This window comes from Camponotus floridanus, unplaced genomic scaffold, assembly GCF_003227725.1.
Source record: "Camponotus floridanus strain SB8 unplaced genomic scaffold, Cflo_v7.5 scaffold97, whole genome shotgun sequence".
In the NCBI taxonomy this organism is placed as follows: Eukaryota; Metazoa; Arthropoda; class Insecta; order Hymenoptera; family Formicidae; genus Camponotus; species Camponotus floridanus.
In genome coordinates this window covers 171,894-198,822 of record NW_020229868.1, presented here as the reverse complement: position 1 = coordinate 198,822, position 26,929 = coordinate 171,894, and the positions used below count along the sequence as shown (strand labels likewise).

Here is a 26,929-nt window from a genome sequence, read left to right as displayed (position 1 = left end):
TTGTGAATTAGCAGCATTATTACCGATATTATTCTTTAATTTAACACAAATAAATATGTTAAAATTTCTTAAAGAAAATAATATTTTAATTAAAATTAACATTTTTTTGTACAAAAATATGATGTCGACTTCAAAGATAATTGTCTAATTTAAAATTATTCAATATTAATCGAAATTAATTTATATATAAAGTAATAAATGTCAATATGGCAATCAATGCACATATAAATTTGCAAAAGATAGTTAAAAATGTTTATATCGAAAAATTTCTCAAACTTATTATAAAAAGTCATTAAATAAACAAAATTGTATTGTTTTAGCTACAATTACATCGTTCATAGCGTTTATCATAAGAACTAGTATTCATCCAAGAAAATCAAAATTAAAATTTAGTCCGAAGAAAAATCTACTTGAAGAGTAATTGGACCGCAAGAGGCTTGATGGTCAGATTAAAATCTAACCGAGAAAGGGGTAAGGCGGATAGGGCACCGGCGCTGGATAATAACCAGGATATGCCGGTACCGTCGGCTGTACTGGCACCGTGTTGGTGACATAGGTGGTGAGCTCTGTGGGTACGACCCTCGTGGAGAAGAGGGTGGTATAAGCGGTTTTAGCACCGAAGGTGAGCTTTAATACTCGCGAATCCGATATAGTGGCAAGAGTCTGAGTGACCAGAGGCGCGCTTGTCACCGTAAACTGTGGCTGCTGCGGGAACAACGGCACTTGCGGCACCTGCGGCACCTGTGGCACTTGCGGCTGTAGCACCGGACTCAGAGTGGATGTGCCGTATTCGTAGGAGGTCCTGAAGGAATGCGCAAAATATAGTATGTAAGATGATACAATATATTGTATAATTAATTAACGCATATAACTTATTAAATATACATTATACCAACCTAGGTACAGTGGCAACTGGCCTGGACAACGTCGAGTAAATGGTATTTCCCGCGCTCACTACGGGAATCACATGCGATTCGTACATCGTTTCCAGGACGACCACCGGCCTGGACGTGGTGATGATTTGAGGTTGCGGTTGGGGCTGACCAAAATATTTCAGCAGGGCCAACTGTTGGGCTTGTTCCGGAGTAAGCTGGGGTTCGACACTGCTGCTGGTCGCGATGTCACTCTTGGCTTTGGACGCTAATGTGGACTTGAAGATATCCAGATCGGAATCTGAATCGCTGCTAGGCGCCACTATCCTCTTGAGCACATCCTCGTCATCACGATCATCTTCGCTGAAGTCAAGCTCGAGATGCAGCTCGCTACCGGCTTCGTCGAGCTTCGAATTAAACTCGTTCAGTGTCTTGCTCGGGATGAACTGGTAGATTTCCATCGGCGGTAGAGTTTTCGTCGCTGTCACCATTCGGGCAATGTTGTACGTTTGTACCAGAGTCAAACGAGTGGTGCTGTTGCCGCCATAAATCACTGGTAACATGTGTGTCTTCAACAACGTCTGCGTCGTCGAGAACGTCTCTGTTAGCGTTTCTAACGGCGGTGTCGCCTGGCTGGCATCCAAGGAGATTGCCGGTAGCGTTGCAACGGACGAATCGAGCGGCAAAGTCGACTCATAAGCAGCTGCCGTGTTCGCCAGGATATTCTCCGTGAGCGGTTCAGTAGGTGAGATGGAACTGGTTGGCTCGACCGTCGCGAAAGTCTTCTTAATTGTAGAAGTCACTGTGATGTAGCGGGTATTTCGAAGTGTTCCCACCTGGAGAAAAAATATTTGGATTACTGTGACAATAAAAGAAAATAACAACGATCTTTTCTGATGTATTTTACAGCTAATCTCAAATAAAAAATGTAATATATTAAAAATCAATGATTATATTGTTACGAACAATAATAATTATTCTTTAATGTTCGGCACAGTTTGGCACAATTATTATTTATATATAAAAATAAGATTTTATCGAATATTTTATTTAAATAAATAAATACTAGAGTAGAGTCGAGAGAACATGCCTGGAAAGAGTACGGCGACTTGATAGTGGCGATCTCGAAATACACGTTGTCGAGATCCGCCGCGGTGGAGATCTCCACGTTGAGCGTCTCTATCGGAAGGATCTGCTCTCCATTTTGATCCTGCTGCACACTGACACTGGCTACATCCTCGCTCTCACTGGGATCTAACTCGTCTTCTGTGAAGGACAATTCCTTCCTCTGGGCGATGTTGACGACGCCGCCGGACGAGGTTGGAGCCGCGTTATTCGTCGTCGCTGTCAACTTGCTCTGTTCGTCCGAGGCTACCACGAAAGACTCCGTGTTCGTAGACTCGGTCGTTGATGATCGTAGATCCTCGTCGTCCACCTGTTTGCGGATCATGATCCTAGGCTTCGGCGTAGTCTTGTACGACCAGCGACCTTGCGTTCTTGGTAGCTTCACCTTCGGCACCGGAAGACTGGCCGTTGGTGAGGGTTGCTGATCGCTATTCTTTGACTTGGTTGTTTGCTTCGAGAGCGAATTGATGGATTGACTGCTCGGTCGAAAACCGCTGCGACGGCGACTAATTGGTGTCTCTGTGGTGCTGGTGGTAGTTATAGGACGATTCCTGAAGAAAAGTGTAAGTTTCTTGCTTAAAAAATTGATCAGAAATCTCATCGCACAAGGATCTAGCGTATATTTTAGCTTTATATTTTCAATAATAAGACAATCATAATGATATCTAAGTTGTTTCATAAGACATAACAAATGTTAAGTTACAAATTAATTCTTTCCTTCAGATTGCTACTCTCTCATCAGAGACACTCACTTGTAATTTGGACGAGTTGTCGTCAAGCGATTTTTGCCGGTCCTCGCTTGTTGTTGTGGCTCGATATTTTCGTAATCATCGGCAATCTTGTTTCGGAATTTGGGCTTGAGCTGATTATTGGAGGTCGAGTGCCTTCGCGTTGTTCGTATTGGAGTGTCTAATTTGATAATCATCAAATTTCTCAAAAATCAACTCTTTCAGTACCATATAATTCTTCAAGAAATATAGAAAGTTTTACAAATATCATTGAAAATAAAAAATTAGCACATACGAAAAAGCTTTTATCTATCGTAAATCAATGAGACAATTAAAATTTTTGATAAATATTTTTTTCTTATATTCTTCAATAATTATCATATATTACAAATTAGTACAGATTATTATCTTGAAGCTGAAATAAATCAAGGCGGACTAAGAACTGATAAAAAAAGAAATATTTAAAATCTTCCACATTTCAAAATTTATTTATAAAAAGTTTTTATCATAAAACAAGTTTATAACTTATATATTTTGCAAAATTTATTATAATCTGTGTTCTAGACAGATTTAGATTATAAAACATTGCTGCTAGTATATTTTTATCACAGAAATACTCACCGGAGGGTGCGTTAAAGAGATTCTCTAAGGGTAATGAGGACTCTTCCTGCTGATAGGTCGGAGTGGGCTCCAGCTGGGGCTTAAGCTTGCCATGATGCGGACCGATGGTCTTCAGGATTCGAGTCGTGCTGGACGGATGAATCTTTTCTTCGATCACCGGCTCTCTCAGGATTCTCGATGAGCTCTGCAGCACCTGGGCGTACTTGCCGTTGATGTAGGTGCCGATTACACTGGTCTCGTGCACGGTGGTGAGACCATCCTTCACGACGGTGCCACCAAGCTTAGTCACCAGGCCTGTCGGGTTCTCCTTGTCTCTTCTTGCGGTGGCGCGCGGCTTGTGATGAGCCTTCGACGAGGGTCGCAGGTTGATCAACTATAGAAACCAGGATTTTAGCAGAAGGTTGATCAGCTATAGACCAGGATTTTAGAAGAAGAAACATGGCGAAAAGATTATATTGGGATAATATTAAATTATATATGAAGCTAAAAATATAATTCATGTAAAAAATATTAATCTTAATTTGATAAAAAGATAAATTTTCAACATTTTACTAGTATAAAATATTGAAAACGAGAAAAAAAAAATATATAAAAATTGAAGCAATAATTATATATGGGAAATTATTAGAAAACAATAATAACCATAATTCTCTGAGTTTTTGATAGGCCTGAAAAATAAAAATAATTTTTTTAAATTTGTTTAATATTTAGCGACTAAGGACAATTTCTAATATCTTTCGTTACAAAAAAAGATACCAATTTAGATTGTCATTTTAAGCTTCCAAATTCTCGAAATTTTTCGACGCAATAAATGTTGAAAAATTGTATATAATAGTTGGAAAAGTAACGCTCGTCGCGTTTTGCGAGTGAAACCGATTTATCAGCGCGATCAGATCGAACTTTCACGCCGATCGTTGAGGAACTTATGGAGGGGAAGGCAGTTGGAAAGGATCGGCTAGGAAATCGATTACGGCACGCGGAAAATTACGCCAATGCAATTATTCTGAACAATTTCGTTCGCGGTTTCGCGCGGGAGTTATCGTGAAAGTTGCTTACAAGATAAGGCGATTGCATAATTTTATGGAGAGATACTACGAATATTCTATTTTATCACGATGGTTTTTCCATCCGGCTGGCCGGATAACCCATTTTCCATCGGACGTTCACTTAAAACCATCAGTATTTCGTTGAACTCGTTTTTGCAAAGATGTTCATTAACGACGTATCCGGTTTGACGACAATCAAAGACATCGAAACCAGATTCTCGATCTTCGTATTTGCGACTCCCATTCATGGGCAAAGATAAAACGGATATTTGCATTTCTTGCTTTTGCGAATTAATCGCGAATTTCGCGAACGCGAGATATTCCATGATTGAATTCCAATACAGCCAATATCACGTTTTTTAATAAATCAAGTTAAATATGTTTTCGATAAGCTTGAACAGAATTATGTGAAATGTACCGTAAAATTTGTAAAAAGCATATTTATCTTTCCATCAATTTATCGTGTACATAATTATAAAATCTAAAATATGAGATTTATTACATATAAAAACGTAATTACAACATTTTTAAAAAGAATGAAATATATATATAAAATAAAATATAGATATACAAAAGAATATATTAAATATTTTATTACATAATTTGTAAAAAGTTGACATTAACTCTTTTAGAATTAAACACTATGAATTTATAGTAAAAGAAAAAGAGAAATCTCCGATGAGTCTGATCAATTTATAGAAGAATAATTTTGCATACTAATGCATTTAAAATATCACTGTCTTTAAAATATCAAAACATCATTGATTATTCAGAAAAACATATTTATATAAAAATATTATATGTAACTTATATATGTATATATATAATTACAAGATCTCATTTTCTTTGCTCACTTCCTATTCATAGGAAAAGCAAATTCGAGATATTGATTGATTTAGTTTCAAGATACCAGAAGAAGTCGAGAAAGCTATTAAAAAACAAAATATAAATGAATAAAATACGATAAGTGAATACAATCTGTGAAAAAATAATACAAAATAAGGCAATGTAAAGAAGGAAATAATAAAATTACATGAAACATGCTATTTCTAGAGCGGAAAAATAATGATATGGCATTTACTTTTATTCCCTATTGTGATATTAGAGAGTTATTTCTCTTTTTGATATTATGTTTTACTTACTTTGTAAGTTTCATCGATCACTTCCGTCGGCTGTTTTGAGAGGAAATCGTATTCCGGTTCAGCGAGATTATTTTTCACACCTAGAGCTTCATCCTTAGCACGTACTTGAACCGTTGACGATAATATTGGTGTCTTCGTTACTGCTTGTTTATTTGGCTCCTGAAAGAATCCAGCTAAATATTCACTTTCTATTCACGTTTCCATAATAATGCCTTAATTTATGTAACTTTATTACGCTACATATATAGTAGATATCTTATTTTTTGTTAATCATTAATTTTTGTTTTCAAAATAAAGCCTTAATTCATGTAATTTTATTACGCTATGTATATGGATACATCTTTTATTAATTATTAATTTTATTAACTATTATATTAATTCACACTGAGGGAAAAATTTTTTTTAATCAATTAAATTTGTTTTCTTGAAACTTTTGCTTTAAATGCAAGGAATTGTTTATTTCATTTAAGCAAAAGTATTTAATTTTAATTAAATATGCATGTTATATTAAGTACATTATTTTCATTTATATATTTTTTATATTTAAATACTATTTTCGTAAAATATATACTATAATTTATTAAATTAAATATATTATTTTTTAAAATTAAAAAATTTAAAATTTTTGGGAATAAAAAATGCATTTTAATAAATATTTTGTAAAATAAAAATAAAAATATTTAATTAAAAATTATATTTTTTTAAGCATATATATTTTTTTAAACATAGGTAAATAAATACTTAACTTAAACAAATAGACATTTTGAATACAAGTAAATACGTGATTAGTACCCACCGAATAAATAGTATTTTTGAGTTAACTAAAATTTTTTTATTTCAAAATAATTTTTTCCTCAGTGCATTATTGAGAAAAATGAAATTATTATATTATTAATTAATAAAAATTGTAGTATAATCATTTAATTTTTAAAAATCGGATTTTTTCTCCCTATACACAGAATTATATGTGTATATGATTTATAGTTGTATAATTTCAATATAATTATTATAATTTATTAAAATATAAATACGTTTTTAATTATGTTATATATCGTGTTAAAATTATGTGGAAGATATTTTTCATACACATAATTAGATTTAAAAAGATTAAAAATATTTAAAGAATCGACTTTATTTTAATTTACCTGTTTCTTCGTCGTCTTCGGCGCAGCATTTTCGGACGGGTTCCCCAGGTTTTGCTCGACCACAGAATTTACGACAATTTTCGTTCCCTTTATCTGCTTCTTCGTCTCGCCATCCTGAATTTCGACCTTGTGAGTTTTGCTGGGTTGGATGTCGGGAACATTCTTCTTTTGCTGCTGCTGTTCCGTCGGCTTTGTATGAATCGGTGGCGTAGAAGATGCGGTCTTCTTACCGGAGACCCCTTCTGAAAACAAACGACGTATTTGCATACTCGACGACTGTTGAAAATAAAAATCGCGATTCCGCGAGAAATCTCAAGAGACTCGAGGAAAAATAGAATTAAAAAAGCGCTTCTTAACGGCCAATATTCTTCGCCAAATTTTTTTTTCTGTACAGCGATAAGATAAAGAAAATATTCAACAAATTCTCTTTTCTTAAAAAAGAATCTTTTCTTGTTTCAACATTAATTATATTTAATTATATAATTATATAATTTAAATTTAATTATATAAATTTAATTATATTTTTTTAATTATATTATATTTCTAATCATATTCATATCATTTTATTGTATTTTAATTCTAGTATCAATAGAGTAAAATTTTATTTTTTATTAATGTTTAATTAAAATTAATTTTTGGATGCTACAACAGGTTTTTGTCATAATTATTTTATATTATTTTATTTTATATTATTTTATATTATTTTATAGCCTCTTCAAAATATATCTTTGTATTTAGAAAAAAAAGGAAGCAACACAATACATTGAGTATTGTAGTTTAAAAAGTCAAGGAGAAAAGATGATAGAAGAATCATAACGAGTTAACAATGGGCATCATACGCCGACGACAATATGCAAACGAGATTGGATCCCGATGTCTCGTCAAGGTTCGCCTTGTGAATATAAAACTCTTCAGCGTTTCAAGGTTCCGAATAATCGGACTTGCCGTAAATGAGCACAGCATAATAATAACAAAAAGGTGCCGATTGCGCTTAGAAAGTAATTTTTGGCATTATTCTCAAATTCACACATGACACTTCATGGCTAGAGTTACTTGCGAATCTTCTGTTTGCGCAACAGCTTCTTGTGTGATATCTTATTCTCATTGCTTAAAAATTACAATGACGCTCTCTACTGAACGATGATTGATAGCCGAACGTTTTACATCGAATGCGATTATTAATTTAATAATCAAGCAAATGATGATTTATGTAATCGCACCTTGAAAGCAAACGAAACTTGATATAAAATTTTATTAACAGGCATATTGAGAGCGATTAAAATTTTGAATTGAGGTATATAATTTACAATTTTATTATCTGTTGTTAAAATAATGTTAATGTATTTTAGGAATCTGATATATAAATATTTAGATGTGACACGTGACACATAAATAATAAATAAAATTCTGAAAGTCTTGAAAAATTCTTACCTGCTGGGGCGCTTTGAGGACTGAAGACCATCACCGTGTTACCGAGTGTCGTGGTAAAATCCAGAAATCCGTAGACCGTCTGCGTGATAAAGTCATTATTCGTAGCTACTGATTCAGTCGCTGGAGTCGAATCCAAGGGATAGCTCTTGTAAACTTGTGCAGCAGACACTGCAACTGCACAATCGCGATTTTATAAAATCATCTGCTTTACATTTTTGTATATGATTTCTTCACAAGAATCGCGAGTATATAAAATGAATATAAAAAATAAATTATTATGCACACAATCGCAGACACAAATTATATTTTAAAATGACGTAAAAATAAAAATATAAACGCTAGAGAAAAATATAAATATAAAATAATTGATCAATGTTTTCAAGAGCTTAAAATAATTTTATGCAATTCATAATATGTATATTTACAATAATTTAATTAAAAATTGTTAAGAACTGTTATATCTTTTTTTTCACAGACCATTTATCTTTTACAGACCAAATTTGTTTGCGACGCAGTTGGAAGATTCCTAGACACAACGAATTTTACGAAGAAATTCCTTTTATCTAAAGTTTTACATTTATTAGCAATGAATTTATTAGCAATGAATCACTTAACTCACCATACGCTAAAGCTGCGGCGAACACGAAATATCTCGATATCATTGCGCTCAATCTGATCTCATCATACGGAATCTCGGAATCTGAAAGTATAAATAAGATAAAAAAACATACAAAAAATTATCATATTAAAAATTAACATATTAAAAATTAATTATTACGTTATCCTGTATATGATAATTTAATATACAATTTAATTTACATAGAATAGTTCTCATTAAATTTTTTTTTACATTATAATTTACATTATAATAACAAATGTGTTATTACGTATTTATAATTTTTAACGCAACAAATGAAAAAAATAAAAAGTATAAAAACAAATAAAAATAAAAATGAAAAGTATAAAAGAAGAAATAACGCAAAGATATTTTACTATATTAATGGTCCGTGCAATAATTCGGCTTATGAAATTGTTAAATTTGTCACACAGTGTAAAGTAATTTTTTTCTACAATCGTGGGAGAATCGAGCGACGATTCTCAGACGATTGTGCAATTATTGCAGTTGCACATGCAATCAACCACTTGTAGCTATTTGCTCGAATAGATAAAAATCCGCGTGTTGCATCAACTACGCGAATATGACAGATTACTGTGTTATTTTACGAAATACCGTTATTCTCTAATAATTAACAATGATGTAAAAAATATTCTGCTTCATTAAAGCCCTCTTGTCTATCATCTCGCGCTTGTCTTCTAACGAGAATTGCTAATTATGCGACTCCTATAATTATCTATCTCCTACGTGAAAGATCGTCATCGGATTCAGAATTACTTTATGAAGCAAATATTCCAATGGAATGTCACGATTTTACACAAATCCGGATGTTTTATGATATTAAATAGTAATAATAATAGCTATATGATAACGTAATCATCTGGAAAAGTATTTCTATGCGTGAAATGTTAATTTTGTTCCAAATGTCCTTGAATATTCTTACATCAACTTAATAAATGTCATAAATCATGATTAAAAAATCATGATGCTAATAATTGTTTACAGATAGATGCCAAGTGATTATTTATTTAAACGGCTTAAAGAAAAGAATTAAACTTTCAGAGAAATTAATTAAAGAGTTAGAAAAAAAATATGACTTCGTTGATTACGAAATAGAATTAGTAGCTGACAACGATTTTTAAATCAATTTATTAAAAAATGTATATATTTTTTAATATGTTCATTATTTTTTCTAATACACTTTTATCTCAGTTTTCTTCAAATTTAAATTCCAATTAAATTCCAATTTTCCTTTCTCTTTAATAAATAAAAAATTATATTTCAATAAAATTATTTATTATTATTTAATTGTTTTATTATTCTTTTGACGATGTCGATTCTTTGTGTAACAAGGATTTTATTATCATAAAGCATTGACATTGTCAATCAACATTGATTTATGGGAATGCAATGCCGGTAAGTCAGAAGGAATAAAAAGAGCGATTCAGTTTCAAGATTTGCGTGAGGCAATCAAGTGTCGTAAGTAAAAATTTCCTTCTCGCTCGATCGCTATCTGCCTGAGCATGAACATTGTGAGGCATGAGCTCGCTCGGGAAACATCCCGTGTGAGGCAAACGAGACAACATTAACACAATCACGGCGCGTAGAAGCTGAAATCGTTGCGTAATCGAGTGGGTGGGTGTCCGTAATCGCTTAGCCCGAAACAATAGAAAAAGCCGCCTTCAGAGAGAGAGAGAGAGAGAAAGGAAAGAGGGACAGAGAGAGAAAAGGAGTAAAGATACGATTAGAATCTGTAATTGCAGATCGGTAAGCCAAACAGGGCGAGTTTCTCTAGTATTCTCGGGAGTGCGTCGCGTGCCGTTACAATGCGTGCCTTTACTACTGTCAATCTCTATACGGGGTGTCTCGGATACCTTTTCAATCGCAGCTTCCTCAACAAACAACTTGAGAAAGTAAATTTTATTTCACGAAAATAAAGAGAGAAAGAATCCTATTTATCAAAATTCTTGCTTGTCTTTCACACTTTTCTGTAATTAAGTTTCAGATTAAAATACTATTAAAGCAAAACTAATTAAAGAACATGATATTCATCGATCTTCTACTGATGCTCAGTTCGCTAGAAATTTCTTAAGTTCTAATTTTTTTACAATTTATATTTTCATTCGCAAAATTCTTAATTATTGATTTATAATTTATATATTCTTTTATATAAAAAATCATTTTGTATATGTGTATAAGACATGAGATATTATTCGACTTGATCCATGGAAATTTAAGATCGAAGCTCCTTTTAATTCAGCTCAAATGACTATTTTTCCCCCGAAGATGCAGAATCGCAATCGAGAAATCGAATATCGAAATAAACAGCATCGTGGAATCCGCTCCTTTCACTCGTATTCTCTCACGACCGATCTACCGCGGCTGATCTCGCGTATAATGACTGCGCGAGCTGTAACTGAAAAGAGCACGAACACACGACTCTTTTATCATAAGGTACTTTTAATGATAGGATAGGCGATGTACTATACCGTGGAAGATATGAATAAGAGTTCGCAGTGATCGATGGATTATTGCACAATCCATCGACCACTGAATCGACTTCTCATTAATCGATATTAATTCATCGTGGCCGCCCCCCTATCAATATTTGTATAATATATTTGTACAATATTGCGTATAACATAAGTATAATAAATAATAATAAAATAAAAAACGTATAATAAATAGTAATCAAACAAAAATGTGTAGGAAGCTGTTGCTTGCTTGGAAAAGATGAGATAACATTGATAATAAAATGAAGCAATAAAAATTGTGTCCCTAAAGAAGAATTAAAAATTATGTTAATATTCAATTCTGTTTGATTAACAATTAATAACAATTTTAACAGTACAATAAAATGTTAATATTGATATTAGCGGATAAGAGATAGTTTATATTTTTATATTTTTCTATCTGCCATTTATCAATAATAATATCAACAAAAAAATTTTGTGCAAATTCTTTTCAACTATAAGTAAAAATACAGGCCAACACAAAGCGGTCAAAAGTAATCAGCGCGGAAATTCAAGGTGTACAAGATAATACAACGATAAATTATTTCGCGAATCGTGCGTGAAGGTAAAAAGGTGTGGCCCTATTCTCTCGCTCTATCATATACGCACATATATTTGTCACGCATATACGCACAAGTACGTGCGCGGAAAGTAATGATCTGAAAAAATGTTATGCTGCAATGCGTGTAAATCTTGCTTAAGCCTTTCAGTAAATTCCTTCCCGCGCACATGTAATTTTTTTTTTGCAATCAAGATATGTTTTCTTGCGAAAAATGATAATGAAATATGTTGAACATTTAAAAATAATATGTATCTAAAAAATCAAATTTGTATTCTTATTTTGCATAGCATACAATTATCTATTATTTTGCATTTTAATATTTTATTAAATTCGTCAAGAAATTACAAATTAAAAATTATAAGTGATAAATTATCTAAAAGAGAAATTTTTAATTTATTTAAATTTATATTTTAATTTATATATATATTAATTCATATTTTAATTTATATTAATTTTAATAAATAATTTATTTAATTATTTAAATTCATCAAGAAATTACAAATTAAAAATTATAAATGATAAATTGTTTAACGCAGACTTGAAGCAAGTGAATTAAAAATGTTCGTGATCAGAAGGCAGGCGTTTTACGTCGCCGAATTTAGGATGAAGCCTCGTAAAATTGATCGTCGTCTTCGTCTTTGAGGAAATTAATCGCCAAAACACGCGTTAGAGACCGATTCATTTATTATGTCCATGAAAGTAAGTTTCGTGGTCAAGAGTAATGATCGAGGTCGATAGTTCGTCTCAGGAGAGATATGTTAAAAACCGGTCATCAACGACGAGAACGGTATTCCCGCTCGATTTCTCAAGATCATGGTCAGTTCCAAGACCCCCGAGACCATCGACCATCAACTGTATCTCGAAGATCAACTGCCTACGCATCTCTACGGTTTCATTTTCGAGTTGATGTTCCTACATGAAATCTTAATCGATGCAGTTTTGTTTCTCTGAATCCTTCGATTCGCTCTGATTCCTCTTTAACTTACTTTAGATTGCAAAAGAAAAATGTTCATGTGCTTCATCTTTTCTTTCATATATGATCAATATTTTTCAGAGACTAAATTGATAAATTTTTAATAAGTAATTGGCATTTTTTCCAATAAATGATCGATATTCAATATTCATATTTTCATATTTTTAATAAATAATTAAATAAAAAAACTAATATCTTAGTTTGTACATAAATATAAATTTTAGAGAGAGTTTATATATATATATATATATATATATATATATATATATAAAATAAAAAATGTGACATATAGATTCTATTTATATTGTTTTATTCATTGTTGCAGCCTGTTTGTGCAACGTCATGCATTTCAAAATTGAAAGAGAGTTCTTTCAAATGAAAACTTTTCGTCATCGATATATCACTTGTGTCAATTCGTCATAATATATACAAGGTGTTTGCTTCGCTTTCGAACAGCTCTCTTCGTTTCTCATTCAACCGACGACATATGCTAATCATTCAATGATTTCTCCCCTGTTTGGAACATCATCCTGCAGAGTCATTGAACGGTTTAAGAAGAAGTTCTTAAATTTCAAAAATGTAAAAAAATCATATAACGATACTGAGCATAAGCAACGTTGAAAAACATTAACATATTCGTGTCTTCAAACGCATTATGTATTCTTGAACACTAGACATCCGTATATTTGCTCGTTTGAATCGGCATAGTGGCCATGAACTTTACGAGTTCACGAATGATCGTGATAATAATTTTTCGCCAGTAGTTGTAACTTCTTGTTACATTGTTTTAAAAATAAAATCAAATAAATAAAATAAATCGAATTATTATATGTTTGAAAAAGTCTGAAAATATCTACATTTTACGTATTTTTGTTATAATTAAAATCATGTAAATGAATTGGAAAAATTTATGATTTTGTTAAGTATCCCAATGTATGTCTCTGGTGGACATATGTCGGTGATTAAATTCCAAAATGGACGGTAATTTCGACGCAAATTTACATACGTCTGACGCAAGCGAGGCACAATCGACTTGTGTCTCCTGAGGCAATCCTAGGCAAGCCTAATCACAATCTAGCGGTTAAGTGAACTCTGAGAATTCTTGGGAAAGCACTTTCCCAGCGGTACATGACTTTATCATTCTCTTCTTCTTCCTCTTTTCCATCAAATGGCAAAAGTCAATGCATTTTATGCGAAGAACAAAAAATACTGCCATTGTTAATCCTATCTTTTGAACTAAACTTCACGTAATGTTTCTTCGTTATTTCCAGCCGCGTTTGTTTTGCGAATTTTCCTGTTCTTTTAGGTACCACCCATCGCGATAAATCGTCGACAATTGAATCATAAAAGATTCTCATCTCTCTTGGAGTACAATTAAAACTAAATAAAAGACAAGGCTTCACTCTCGGAGTCATAACAAATGGTGAACATTGACCTCACTTCCTTGTTTTTCTAGTAGGGTATCACGGTCATTCGTGAAGTTTCATTGGTTTTACTGGTGACTCTTCGCCTTTCTCCTGCGAAATATTTTTAATTGGACATCCCGCATCGCGCGACCTTCCAGCTGATCCTGGCTGCGAGATAAAGGAATCCTGGACCCTTCTCTCGAAGATCTATGGTCCGTCTCTGCAACTGCTAATTCATCGCCTGTTAATTTATTCTTCACAATCCGCCTCCTATTATCTTCTCGATCGACTCTGTTTATGCCTCGAAGCGTGATGAGTATTCTTTGAGTTGCAAGATATTGATCGTTTTATTTATAGCTGATAGAAATAATGAATTATTAAAAAGTAATTGTTTAACACAGCTTCAAAAAATTTTAAACTGTCAATTATATTAAAGAATATTGTATTAAACGCTAACAGATAATATATATTATTATACTAAATAAACATAATTAAATTCTGACATTATTATTCAGGAAGGAGACATTAAAATTCACCAATGAGCTGTATTGCAAATTTTAAAACCTTTATGTCTCTAAAGTCTAATCGTTCGCTTTGGAAATTTGCCGAGCTCACCGCAAAACCGCGTCGAATTGAAATCTGTCATTAGATCGCCGCGTTTGCGAAATTTGTAAAAATCGTTCGCGAAGAGAACACGAAACTTCGGCGGCTAAGTTGGTTTTATATCGACTCCCTGGTGTGCATATCGGACTCGCAAAATGAAAACAAGTTTATTTTTGCGGATGACAAAGTACTTAAATGCATTATGCGAATCCTTGGAGCGTGATTTTATATCTTTGCTTTCGATTATTAATCAGTAATTAAACTTTCGATTAATTTAAAGAGTTAATGTGTATTTATAAGTAAAATATATACATGTAATATCATAATATATAATATTATTTTGTGTAAAATAAGTATTGAATAATATATAAAAAATAATCTTTCTCTAATAAAATAATATAATAAAATATTAAAATATATAATGCTTTTATTTATCAGAACTGAATTTGTCAAATTTGCACTTTACAAGATTCTCAAGTTTCACAGAAATAAAAAATATTAATTTCATTTGTATCTGTACAAAATATTTCTATAAAATAATTATAAAAATAACTTCATATATAAGCTTGTTTTTTGCGTATATTACTGCTTAAAATTGTAAACTTTTCGGCAAAAATAATTTTTACTTGCAAAATTTTTAGATACAAAGGTATTAATTTATTAAAATTTTGATCATCAATATATTACAGTATTATATATTAAACTACAAAAATAAAGTGTATTTAAAATCAATTGAAAAATATATCTTGTTTTCTATATTTTATATTCCATTGAAACTCAGTTCATTAGAACATGATATTACATGACAATATCGATAAAAAAGGAGGGAAAAACGATTGAAATATGTATGTACATATTAGGTAATATGACAAAGTTGCGGTTTAACCACTTGGACAGGGTCTGTAAATTTCTATGCAATTTATGGCATATAAATTATTTCTTTATTGCTTCCTGATCGCTTAACGTGCGCGACCGACCAACCCAGATTCCTTTTTTCTCACCCCGTGTATCTAAAGCGGATCCACAATGAGAGATACCGCAAGACAAAAGTCGGTAGGTCGGAAGCGGAAGCTCGTGATTTCACACGGAAGCGCATGTGTTCTGCGCGAATTTATTTTACTTTCCATCCAGTGTAAGTGGATACGTAACACATCGTACGCGCATATAAATGTATTTTCACGCTCCGGTTCCTGCGACATCATCACGCTGAGGAAATGCACTTGCCGCAATCTATTAATCACATTTATCGTCTAAGTTTCATTTTTTGAGGTAAAAGAACGTTATGAAAAAATTCAGAAATGTTAACTGTAAAATTATAGTTAACTATAGTTAATTAAAGTTTCTCAGAGCATGAAATAAGATTTAGAAAGGTTTAAATTATATGATTATTAAATCTTTTTTAAGCCCAAAACTATTAATATTATAAATTTACAATTATATATTAATATAAATTATAAATAAATATAAATTATAAATTTTTCTCTCTCATAAAATTTGATATGCAATATATTAAAATTATAGAATGTTCTGCATTAAAATGACTATAAATATTTATAATTTACAAATATTTACAATTTATTAATAAAATAAAATTATAAATTATATGATAACACATATGTAAAAAAAAGAAAATAATTAGAAAGGGAAAGAAGAGAAAGAGGAAGTGTGTAGGCAGCATGAAATGTTGTATTATCTTTAAAAAAGGGGGAATGTTGCAACGCATTTCTAATCAATGGCAAGTTATAAAATATGAAATATAACGAGTATAATTAATTAGTAAAAATGCAATCAAGTGTAAATAAAAATATAAAATTCCATCCTACGTTCAGGGTTAATGAAAAATTGCGAAATTCTCTCTCGTTCTATAATTACGCCCTTCGCGCCAATCACACGGTACATTATCACGGTTACGTGAAAACGAGATTGCGGCAAAAGTGTATCGAAGTGCGAGCAAAACGAGAGCAGTGAACGTGCTTTTCGCACGTATGTATGCGCCAGTCACGTGTGAACCATATAAAACATATAAAATCACGAGTGGACAGGCGGCTGCACGTGTCCGATCAGAATTATCCGCGCGAGCTGGGATCTTGTCGCACGTGACCGGGGACCTCGCTTAGAAAGCAAGCCTAGGGTTTCTCAGAGGAATGCCCATTTAGCAATCGCTCTACTCGCTGGCCCCGAAACGCCGTCGCGATCGAGTAAACGCGAACTAAAAGAACGAAGTTAGAAATAACTAACATGCCGTGTGTTTTAAACTTGTTCTAGAGGCTACAAGTTAAAATTTGATCAACACGTTAGAAATTGCAATCTGTCATATTTAGAAATAATTTATCGATAATATTAATTAACAGAGACAGAGAGAGATAGAGAGAAAGCTCTCTCTATATATATCTTATACATTATCTTTATACATGTATATTTTATATATTTTTTATATAATTTATTAAAGTTTATATTATGTATATATGTATAATTTTTTATAAGCTTTTATTTATATAGATTTAATTAGTAAATTAAAAATATATGAAAATAATTTAAATTATAGCCAGAAAAATTTAGGAATGTGTTGCTTAAAAGATCTATAAATTTCTAACAATACATTTCATCATAGATGGAATTTTACATAATATAATTATACTACATTTATAATATAATATAATAATTGTTATGATGATATAATAAATTATAATGTTATTAATGTTTATCGTCGTTTATCATGTAAATTATTATCAGTAATCATTATATTGAGACATATAGATCACATTTAGAAATATTAAATGTTAATAATTAAATAATTTAAATAAATCGATTTTTAAATATTTCTTATGGACAAGGAAGAGAGAAAGCTTTCACTTAAATTTCCTTAACAGAGAATTAGTTTGAAACTTGATGATAAAAATGTAAAGAAATTTGCGAAAGAGAGAGATTGTGATCTCGAATTAAATTTTCTTATATATCAAATATAAAGGAAATTTATTCTCAAATATGTTAATCGAGATATACTTCCGTTGTAATAACTCTTGTTTTTTTATTTTTAACATATTCCATGTACCGAGTACGTAATGTAACGCAATAATATAAGCAATATCCCAATTATACAAGCAGAAGCCGGTACAAGGATGCCGTAGGGAACGTATAGACGCAAACAGTTATACACTTTCACTTGAATCTCGTTCAGCTTCACAATTAAGATATACAGAGTGTCTATCTTTCGCCGAAGTCACATTTCGATATTCACGAAAAATTATGTACGAAGGGGATGACATAAAATCTTTACATTCTAATTAAAATAAATAAAATAATAATTAATACGTACAAGAATTATTTAATATTTGGGGTGATTCCTGGCAGTAACCATCTTTTCATTATTTAACATTTATTGGAATCTTATTATTTTTATATTTTAAAGAAAATATTAGAAAATAGTAAACATTTAATAATTGTGTGTATAAATAGATTAGTTTCCTTTTATGATGCAAGATTTAAGATTTAATTTTTCAGTCAAGTTAGTCAATTAATTAAGAAATTAGTCAATTTATTGTCTCGAGACAAATTTTCCTTTCCTCCTTAATGGCAATATATATTATGAAGGTTGAAAATGATTCGCTCGAAATTTCGCTTCGGGTGATTTTATTGTTGCCGGCAATAACATTAGTCATCGCTGTGCATCGCGTTAGGTGCAACTCAATTCCCAGGCATATCGTGAGACGAGGATGACATTCACTCGTCTATTTACGATGTGCAAAGCATTTATATAAACAATATTTCTAAGATATATAAATATGCGTCTATCGTACAACTTACTCAGGCCGTTCATTTTTTAATTAACAAGCTAAAATTAAATTTGAGGAATGTTGTTGTTATATCGTATAAAGTAGAATATTTTTTTGACAAGAGATTTTCTCAGGTGTATCTCTTTCATGTATATTCGATCTTTTTTATTTTAAACAAAATAAATTAAATATGAGATTGGACATTTTTTTCATGAAACAGTTAATAGAGTTTAATCGTAAAGTTAATAAATATTGAATTTTATATGTTATAATTGAAATTTTATAAAAAAATCTGTTTTTATTCTTTTGAATATTTATAATAAAAAAATTAAGCAAAAATGCACAAAATATTTCTTTCTTGTCTAAATAATTTGAAGAGAATTAATCTTACGATTGAGAAAAATAAAGCACAAATGTGAATTAATTTTATTAGATTTTTAATTAATTTCATTAATTTCATTAAATTCGTTAGATTTAAATAAAATAAGTTGAACCACATATACTATTGCATGGATGCCCTCAATTTTCATATCGAAAGTCTTTATGAAAGAGTAGAATTCGTTTCAATATTTCTAGTAGTTGGATCCAAATAAAAGATTTCGTCGGATCATCTCGCTTCCTATAAATTAAGTGCAGATACGGATGAACATTCTCTCTCGTGAAGTCGCGCTTTCTCTCGTGTTCAACTTATATGAAAGTGACACAATTCCTTATTCATTGATTGCTCTGATATTTGTTTCGAATATCTCTTATAAGTCAGAATTAGAAGATGCACACATACATACATACATACATACATATATACACACACATATATATGTAAAATTATATTTATTTTTAACCTTATCATATAATATTTTAAAAATCTAAAAATTTTTTATTAGAAATTAGAAATTTGAAAGTAAATTTTATATTTCATTTTATATAAAGTAAAATAAAAATTTTACTTTCAAATTTCTAATTCATAGTAAAAAATTTTTAGATTTTTAAAATATATGATAGATTAAAAATAAATATAATTATGTTATGATTATGTCTAAAAATATAGTAAATAATACATAAAGAAATATGCATCCTTTTAATTCTACATATAGTCACATCTCTAATATATTTCCGTTGATTATTCTGATTTATTCTGATTTCTTGATTTTTTATAGACATACCTAGATAAACGGACTAATTATTATTTCAGTGTCGATGTCATTAACTATAATTAATATCGATAATTAACGATCCTAACGACATTAACCGATCGTATAAAAGGTATTTATATCATTTTATTAGATTTAAAAAATATTGCACAAAATATATTTACTTAAATATATAAATCAAATTAAAGCATGAATTAAATTTTTATAAGCCATCAAACAAGAGAATAAAGTATATTATTAGATCATAAAATTTTTGTATTAAAATAAAAATATATACTATTATCTCGAGCTAAACACGTAAATTCCAAATGACACAGGCACAGAAATCCTTTTGACACTTATCCTGTCACGTGGAGCAGAGATCGACAGGAGTAACATGAGGAATATCCGTCAGTTCTGTACGTACCGGATCGCGAACGTTATCCCAGGCTTGAGTGATTTTTCGAGGGATGCTCAACTCGCTGATAACTCGCGATGCACGATACTCGACATGCCAGCTCCCAGCTCACCTCGGACTGACTGCACGCGGTCCGAGGACCTGGGACCATCGTTGCGGGCCCTCGCGATCACAGCTTGCTTTCACTCGGCGAGTACCTCAAGCGGTACCACCGCGTGAATCGTCGATCGCTGATAAAAGACACGGATTTGATACGACTTAATGCGCGCTGCTGCTCACGCGATGTTTCGCATAAAATTCATATATGTCATGTATCCAAGTTTATATATACATATGTGTTCAGTTATGTCATAGGTGTTGAATATTAAACATGTATATTCAATTATATGTAACATTCAAATATCTCTCATACACTTGACATTTTCTTACTACTTGAATTTCTCGTTTTCGATACTTATTATTGATATTCATTGCTAAAAATATAGTTCTCGATATATTTTAATACTGATTATTTAATATTGACCAATAGTTGAGACCATCAAAATAATCTCTGTTATTTTAGAGCTTCTTAACTTATATAACAATTTTTTTTGTATTATCAAAATATTATATATCGCTTGTATCTTATACGCAATTCTTTTTTATAAAAATATTACTTATTATTATTACATTCTTATAGGGCACATACAATCGATGATTGTGTGTGTGACATATTGTTGCAAGATGTGAAAATCTCCCATACGATTATATCGCGGGATTTAGGAGAATTGTGAATTTATTTTAAGAAGACATCTTTCTTACCATATTATGATAGGATACGATTGCACGTAATTTTAATGCAATGTATATACAAGGCTTTCATTTAAAAAAAATTATACATATATACAAACGCATATTACTGCGTAATGTGGTAAAAAATTGATATATGAAATAAGATACATATAAGTAGAGCGAAATTGTTATGTAAAAAAGATTTCTAAAATATAAATATTTAAAAACCTTCAGCTTGAGTCCTCATCCTCGGTGGGGACATCTTCACGATGCTGTTTCGGATTCCATCGACGCCAAAGTAATTCTCTCACTGTAAATTCAGAGAGTATTTCGGGGCTAGTTGCACTGATGTCCTGAGGCACTGATGATGGCCATAAAACTTGCGCGAAGAGTATCTCCTATAGTCCAAACGAGTCAATAATAGTTAATAATATATGAAAGATTGTATTTATATTATATTTATTATATTTATTACATAAATATGCAATTGTTTATACCTTGGCAGCAGTTTCAGAGAGCCTTTGCAATCCAAACAAACTGTCCCACGTGGATCGCGTAGACAAAGTAGACTCTATAACTAAGGAATCTGCATCTACTACTTCGACTATGACAATATAAGATGCATGAAAAAAAGGTGGTCCTTCTTTATAGAGCACTAAAAAATTTAAAAGTATGTTAAATATAATAATAATAATAATGTAAAATAAACAAAATTTTCTTTTTTTGAGATATATATACACATAAGTATATGTGAATACAAAATCTTTTAAAAAAGACAATTATAAAAATATTTTTAACTAACTCAAATTATTTACTATTTTTCTGATAATATAAAAATGATTTAAAAAATTTTTTACAAGAAAAATATGAAAAATCAAGGTGTAACTTTATACATATATGATATTTTTAAATATGGGAAGAATAAAATATTCAATAAGATATTTTCAAAAAATGAATACTCAAATAACGAATACTAACAAAAGTCGCCGCCATATTTCAGGCCGGGCTTGACCACCCATCCTTTACTTCTGTAATAATGATAAACTACATATTTTTGTAAAAAATCTGGCTTTTCCTTGCAAAAGTACAACCATGCATTATTGATATCCAACAGACTGCCATCAAAGTGAACCACTTGGAGACAACCTAAACCAAAGAGGAGAAAAAAAGTCTCTTCAAAAGTGAGATGCAGAGCCTCTCGAATGGGGAAACCTTCGTTTTCGATTCTCGGCTTAATATTTTTTAAATAGTTTTCAGTATCTGAATCACTGTCTGGTAAAACCAATAGCTTTCCATGCTGCTTATCATCTTCACTCGCGCAGTCACTCTTGAAATCGTAATAATTTAATTCGCAAACTTCTTCCTCTTCTTTTTTTTCCTCTGAGAAATTCTCATCATCGTGAGTTTTTGGTGGACTTTTAATATTGTCAGATTCTTGATTATTAATGATGATACATACGTCATCTTCTTCTGCAGAATCTAAAACGACTTCGTCAATTTCTATGTCATTTGTGACTTCGTTTCTTTGTTTCGTGTTGTTTATTTTGTTATTTTTCTCATTGCAATTCAATGGAATCTCAATGACGTCTCCAATATTCTCTGTTTTGCTATCCAAGACATTTTCTTCTTCACATTCAGCACTTGTTTTAGCATCTACAACATTACAGATTTTCATTGTAAGTTAATAATATATTATTTTTATTTTATTTTATATTTATTTAAAAATGATTTTTATTATATTAATGAATGATAAATAAAACAATTCATTAATATTTTAGATATCATGATATATTGTCTGTTGTACCTTCAAAATTGGAAGAGGCAGAATTCAATTCCTTAACTTCTTTCAACCATTCTTGTCTACGAAGCCACTGTCTGTTCCGAACAACTGGTGGTGCTCCGTATCTTGCTTTACCAAATGATGGATAACTGCGTGACAATGATCCTTTACCAAAAAATCCCTGCAGATAAAAATATTTATTCCTTATTGCCACTTATGTCAAAAATTAATCTTAAAACTTGTCCTCACCATAGAATGCACTGCATTGATCTCCTCAGGTTCAATTATGCATGATCCTACATCTGTAAGATGTGCAGTATACACTGGCCATTCTTGCGTTTCATTCAAAGGAATAGGAAATGGACATTGTGGCTTCAATTTTATCTTTTTTTTCTTTCTTGGTTCTCTTAAATTCATGTTCAGCTAAAAAATATCAATAAATAAGAAAATAAAATTTTATAATATACATTTGTTATAACATCTATCGTGCAGTGTCTATTAGAATGAATCCTAAAATCTTGAACATATATAATGTTTTGATTCTTATTAAAATTAAAATTCAATTCAATGAAAATTCAAATTAAATTTGTATTAAGAATCAAGATAATTTTTTAAGATTTTAATTACAATTATAAATAACATTTGTTAGTATTATAATATGTATAATAAAGATAGATAAAATAAAAGAATTAATTTACGTATGTGCTTACAAAAAAAATCGAAAATTATACAAATGCAGAATTTTAGTTTTTCTTGTATGCAGAGACCATCGACATATTATTTAACCTATAAAAATAGATTATCATCTCTTTATATATAGAATTTTTTATATACAAATTTAAAATAAATTTTAAACACAATATAAAACGAAGAAAATGTGTTTCCCTATATAAAAACTTACATTTGTATTATTCGTTATATCAGTTATTAAAAGTCATATATCGTTTTAAATGACCGCTACCGATTTCATTTAGGACTGATTGTTGTTTAGGTAAAGTTAGGTCAGGTCAGGTTAGATAAGCTAGGTGACATGACATAAAACACATGTATACTAACATTTAATTGTATCATTAATAGAATTTGTTTTCAATCAATTTACACACCTATTTTCAACTTATAGTCATAACAATAATTTATAGTAATAATAATAATAGAAGCGCAATTTTAATGTAAATAATTTGGAATTTTTTCCTTTCTTTGATCACACATGATTTATCCTTTTATATCATTAAAATATATATAAAAGAAAATATACACGTTTCATTATATTATATGAAAAATAATTCGTATTTTTCATAAAAATCAAAAGATTCAGCACAATTTTAATAGAGATTTATTATGCAGAAGTGGTTTCAAATTAAGATTATTGAAATTGATCTTCTCAAATCTTAAATCGATTGTATCCTTTACAATATCAATTGTACAGTTAGGTCTATATAATTTTTATTATATCGACTCTTCCGAAATATGAACGCAAAAATTAGGCACATGAAATATTTTAACACGTTTCAGAAAATAAAAGCTCAATATATAAAAGAAATGTCTTAATCTTTTAGACAACCTAGCTATGAAAAACGTATTTTTTATATAAATATGCATATATTTGTGTATAATTTTCGATTTTTTATAAGTGCATACAATAAAAAACAGGTTTTTCATACTTAATTTTTTAAAACATCCTTTATTTTTCAAGTTATTCACTTCGCAGCAATGTTAAGCATTTCTATCACATCCACAATTTTTTCCCGCGGTTTTCCCAATTGTTTACCACGGTCTTGTTCAACACGATCAATCTTTTGCCAGTCCTCATAAGATACGATCTGGATTCCTTTGGCATTCAAGATATCGCGCACACCGTTTGAACCCGCTTTATTCTCAGTCGAGGAAATCAGTTCGTTGCACACCAAACTACCGACTTGAAAAGCGTTCGTCATAGTTAATAAAATAACGCCGACCGGTCCAGTGGCCGCCCATCCAGCGCTGTAGAGATTGGCGTCAACCTTACCGTCCTTATTCATCACGCGTCCTTTCTTCCCATCAAATGGAATCGAACTATCTATTTGAACGGACTTGTAACCGATGCTACGCACAGCCAAGCCACACGAGATCGTCTCGAATTCGTTGGTGGCTTCGGCCACCTGATCTTGAAATGCATCTCCTTGCAGACGATTCACTGCGAATCTAATGCTCTGTAAATCATCATCGCCATGGAATTCGACGGGACTTCGCAGAAAGATCGGATTTAGCTCTTTAGTCTGCGTCGAGTCGCTCACAGATTCTTCTAAAGATTTCAACATGAGTTCCGTGAGTCGTTTTCGCGGTCTAGCTAAGGTTGGCACGATATCTCGTACACCCGTGAAATCTTGCAGTCGCCAAAGATTCTTGCAGTTCTCCAACTTGAGGAGTTCGCGCAGTTCCGCGATCGTGAAAGCGGCCTGCAAAGGTCCTCTGCGTCCAACCATAGAGACTTTTCGCACTCTACTATGAGATAAACGTTCCAGGGCGAACGATGTGATGTCAGTGTTCTGAAATAATCGAAAGAGATCAGAGATGGTTTCACATATTTCAAATTAAAAATTAATTCCATTTTGTAATAGATAAAATTATTTAAAGATTTAGTTTTAAAATCTATAGTATATTCGATTTTAGAATCTTTTTTTGATTATAAATCCTAATTATTTATAAAAGTTTTAATTTAACAATAAATCATTAATTAGGAATCGAGAATTACCTTAAGTTTATCGATAGGTGTTAAAAGAATTCTCGTGATATCTATAGCTACGTTGCCTTGACCTAGAACAATCACTTCCTCCATGTCTAAATTAATGTCCAAGTCCTTGTCAGCTGGAATTCCATTGTACCAACCAACGAAACGTCGACCTGATATCACATTGTTTAAGTGTTCACCTGGTATATTGAGCAGTCGGTCTTTTTGGGCGCCATAAGTCTAGAACAAGAATAAAAGAAACAATTATTAATTAAACAAAAATATTATATGTTTACTTCTCATTACATAATTAACAAATATAGTTTAAGTATTACATACCAATAATACAGCATGATAAAAATTACGTAATTGATCAATAGTAATATCCGTGCCAACATTAACGTTGCCTAGAAATTGAACACGTGGATTGGTCGCGGTTTTATGGAACGTATTGATGACATTTTTCACTTCTGGATGATCCGGAGCAACCCCGAAGCGCACCAGACCAAAGGGAACAGGTAGCTTCTCCAATATATCGACTCTCACATCGCCAGAACTCTATCAATCACAATTTGATATATTTGTTATTTTATTTTTCGTGAAATATTTAGACTTTAATAAATTTATTTTTTTAATAATTTGTATCTATATTGATTGTAATTAATCTCTATTGCTATTACCTTTAATAACTGTTGGGCTGCATAAAAACCTGCCGGACCTGAACCGACAATGCATACCTTCGGCGTGTGCTGTCCGGTGGACAGGAAACGAGTACAGTTCCTGATAAGGTAACATTTCATCTTAACGTGCGATGACGTCGATCTAAAACGTGGCACGTGGATTTTTTATAGTTACAATACGCCTTCGAAAAGACCTCGCCGAGACTCGCACAACGCCGTCTCGTTATTTCAATGAAGAAATCCTTTTCTAGAAAGCGGAATCTCGGTCTACGCATCGAACGTGATTCCAAAACATCGATGTTACATCTGTTGTTACAAAACAAATCTGACCCACAAGTATCGACCTCGAATCTGAAATTATTTATTAACTCGTGTTATTTATTATTAAGTTATTATCGTGCAAAAATATCAAGTATGAAAAATTTCACGAGAATAAAATTAGATTCTTTTATTCATATATCGAGATTTGGACATTATTTTTTATCCTTATTTAAAATATTAAAGCTATTATAATTTTAATTAATATAAGATCTTTATAAACTGTACAAGAAAATTTAGGTATTATTTTTTCGCTGTAATTTGTTACAAGAAAATGGAAAATATTTATTAAGATTATTTAAAAATAAATATAAAATATATAAGAATTTTTCTATACTTTTCTGGATAAAAGAAACGTTTCTCATTTTTAATCTTTGATATAAGTATATAATTACCATTTGTCTTACTTGCCCATGCATGCAATCATTTTTCCATTAACGAAAAATTTCGTTTTTAACATTGCATATTTTACAAAGCTTTGCACATGTATATTTTACTCATAATAAGGAAATATTTGCAATATAAATACGATATTTATAGAAAGAGAGAAAGATTCACAATATTATTTA

General features: G+C 31.2%; 3 protein-coding genes across 4 annotated transcripts; all 3 read right to left on the bottom strand.

Moving 5' to 3' along the window:
* Positions 1 to 299: 299 nt before the first annotated feature.
* On the bottom strand, positions 300 to 20,278 carry LOC105259146 (flocculation protein FLO11). 2 transcript variants are annotated; one of them, XM_011270895.3, is made up of 10 exons: positions 20,114 to 20,278; positions 8,730 to 8,810; positions 8,111 to 8,284; positions 6,680 to 6,918; positions 5,535 to 5,693; positions 3,347 to 3,719; positions 2,750 to 2,906; positions 1,963 to 2,548; positions 897 to 1,708; positions 300 to 802 (listed from the first exon to the last, which is right to left on the bottom strand). In XM_011270895.3, the coding sequence occupies exons 2-10, from the start codon at positions 8,770 to 8,772 to the stop codon at positions 457 to 459; spliced, it is 2,889 nt and encodes a 962-aa protein (XP_011269197.1). In that variant the 5' UTR covers positions 8,773 to 8,810; positions 20,114 to 20,278; the 3' UTR covers positions 300 to 456. The 2 variants fall into 2 exon arrangements, with proteins under 2 accessions (XP_011269197.1, XP_011269195.1); XM_011270893.3 differs by having other exon boundaries at positions 301 to 802; positions 6,680 to 6,921.
* LOC105259147 (tRNA-splicing endonuclease subunit Sen2) lies at positions 20,155 to 23,721 on the bottom strand. The gene is made up of 7 exons (XM_011270896.3): positions 23,557 to 23,721; positions 22,905 to 23,078; positions 22,680 to 22,836; positions 21,854 to 22,528; positions 21,373 to 21,530; positions 21,104 to 21,273; positions 20,155 to 20,334 (listed from the first exon to the last, which is right to left on the bottom strand). The coding sequence occupies exons 2-6, from the start codon at positions 23,070 to 23,072 to the stop codon at positions 21,106 to 21,108; spliced, it is 1,326 nt and encodes a 441-aa protein (XP_011269198.1). The 5' UTR covers positions 23,073 to 23,078; positions 23,557 to 23,721; the 3' UTR covers positions 20,155 to 20,334; positions 21,104 to 21,105.
* A 250-nt stretch (positions 23,722 to 23,971) lies between these two features.
* Positions 23,972 to 26,911, bottom strand: LOC105259167 (NADPH:adrenodoxin oxidoreductase, mitochondrial). Its single transcript, XM_025415083.1, has 5 exons — positions 26,756 to 26,911; positions 26,043 to 26,393; positions 25,702 to 25,920; positions 25,387 to 25,602; positions 23,972 to 25,180 (listed from the first exon to the last, which is right to left on the bottom strand). Exons 2-5 carry the CDS (start codon positions 26,160 to 26,162, stop codon positions 24,353 to 24,355), a joined length of 1,383 nt encoding a protein of 460 aa, XP_025270868.1. The 5' UTR covers positions 26,163 to 26,393; positions 26,756 to 26,911; the 3' UTR covers positions 23,972 to 24,352.
* Between the last annotated feature and the right edge of the window lie 18 nt (positions 26,912 to 26,929).

Coding starts and splice junctions, on each gene's coding strand:
- LOC105259146 (XM_011270893.3), bottom strand. CDS start 8,772: ATGATATCGAGATATTTCGTGTTCGCCGCAGCTTTAGCGTATG. Junction 6,922..8,110: donor TCCTCAAAGCGCCCCAGCAG/GTAAGAATTTTT, acceptor GTTTGTTTTCAG/AAGGGGTCTCCGGTAAGAAG. Junction 1,709..1,962: donor AGTCGCCGTACTCTTTCCAG/GCATGTTCTCTC, acceptor TTTTTTCTCCAG/GTGGGAACACTTCGAAATAC.
- LOC105259147 (XM_011270896.3), bottom strand. CDS start 23,072: ATGAATTTAAGAGAACCAAGAAAGAAAAAAAAGATAAAATTGAAGCCA. Junction 22,837..22,904: donor TCAATGCAGTGCATTCTATG/GTGAGGACAAGT, acceptor TTTTATCTGCAG/GGATTTTTTGGTAAAGGATC. Junction 21,531..21,853: donor GAAATATGGCGGCGACTTTT/GTTAGTATTCGT, acceptor TAAATTTTTTAG/TGCTCTATAAAGAAGGACCA.
- LOC105259167 (XM_025415083.1), bottom strand. CDS start 26,162: ATGAAATGTTACCTTATCAGGAACTGTACTCGTTTCCTGTCCACCGGA. Junction 25,921..26,042: donor CAGCCCAACAGTTATTAAAG/GTAATAGCAATA, acceptor TGTGATTGATAG/AGTTCTGGCGATGTGAGAGT. Junction 25,603..25,701: donor TTTATCATGCTGTATTATTG/GTATGTAATACT, acceptor TTCTTGTTCTAG/ACTTATGGCGCCCAAAAAGA.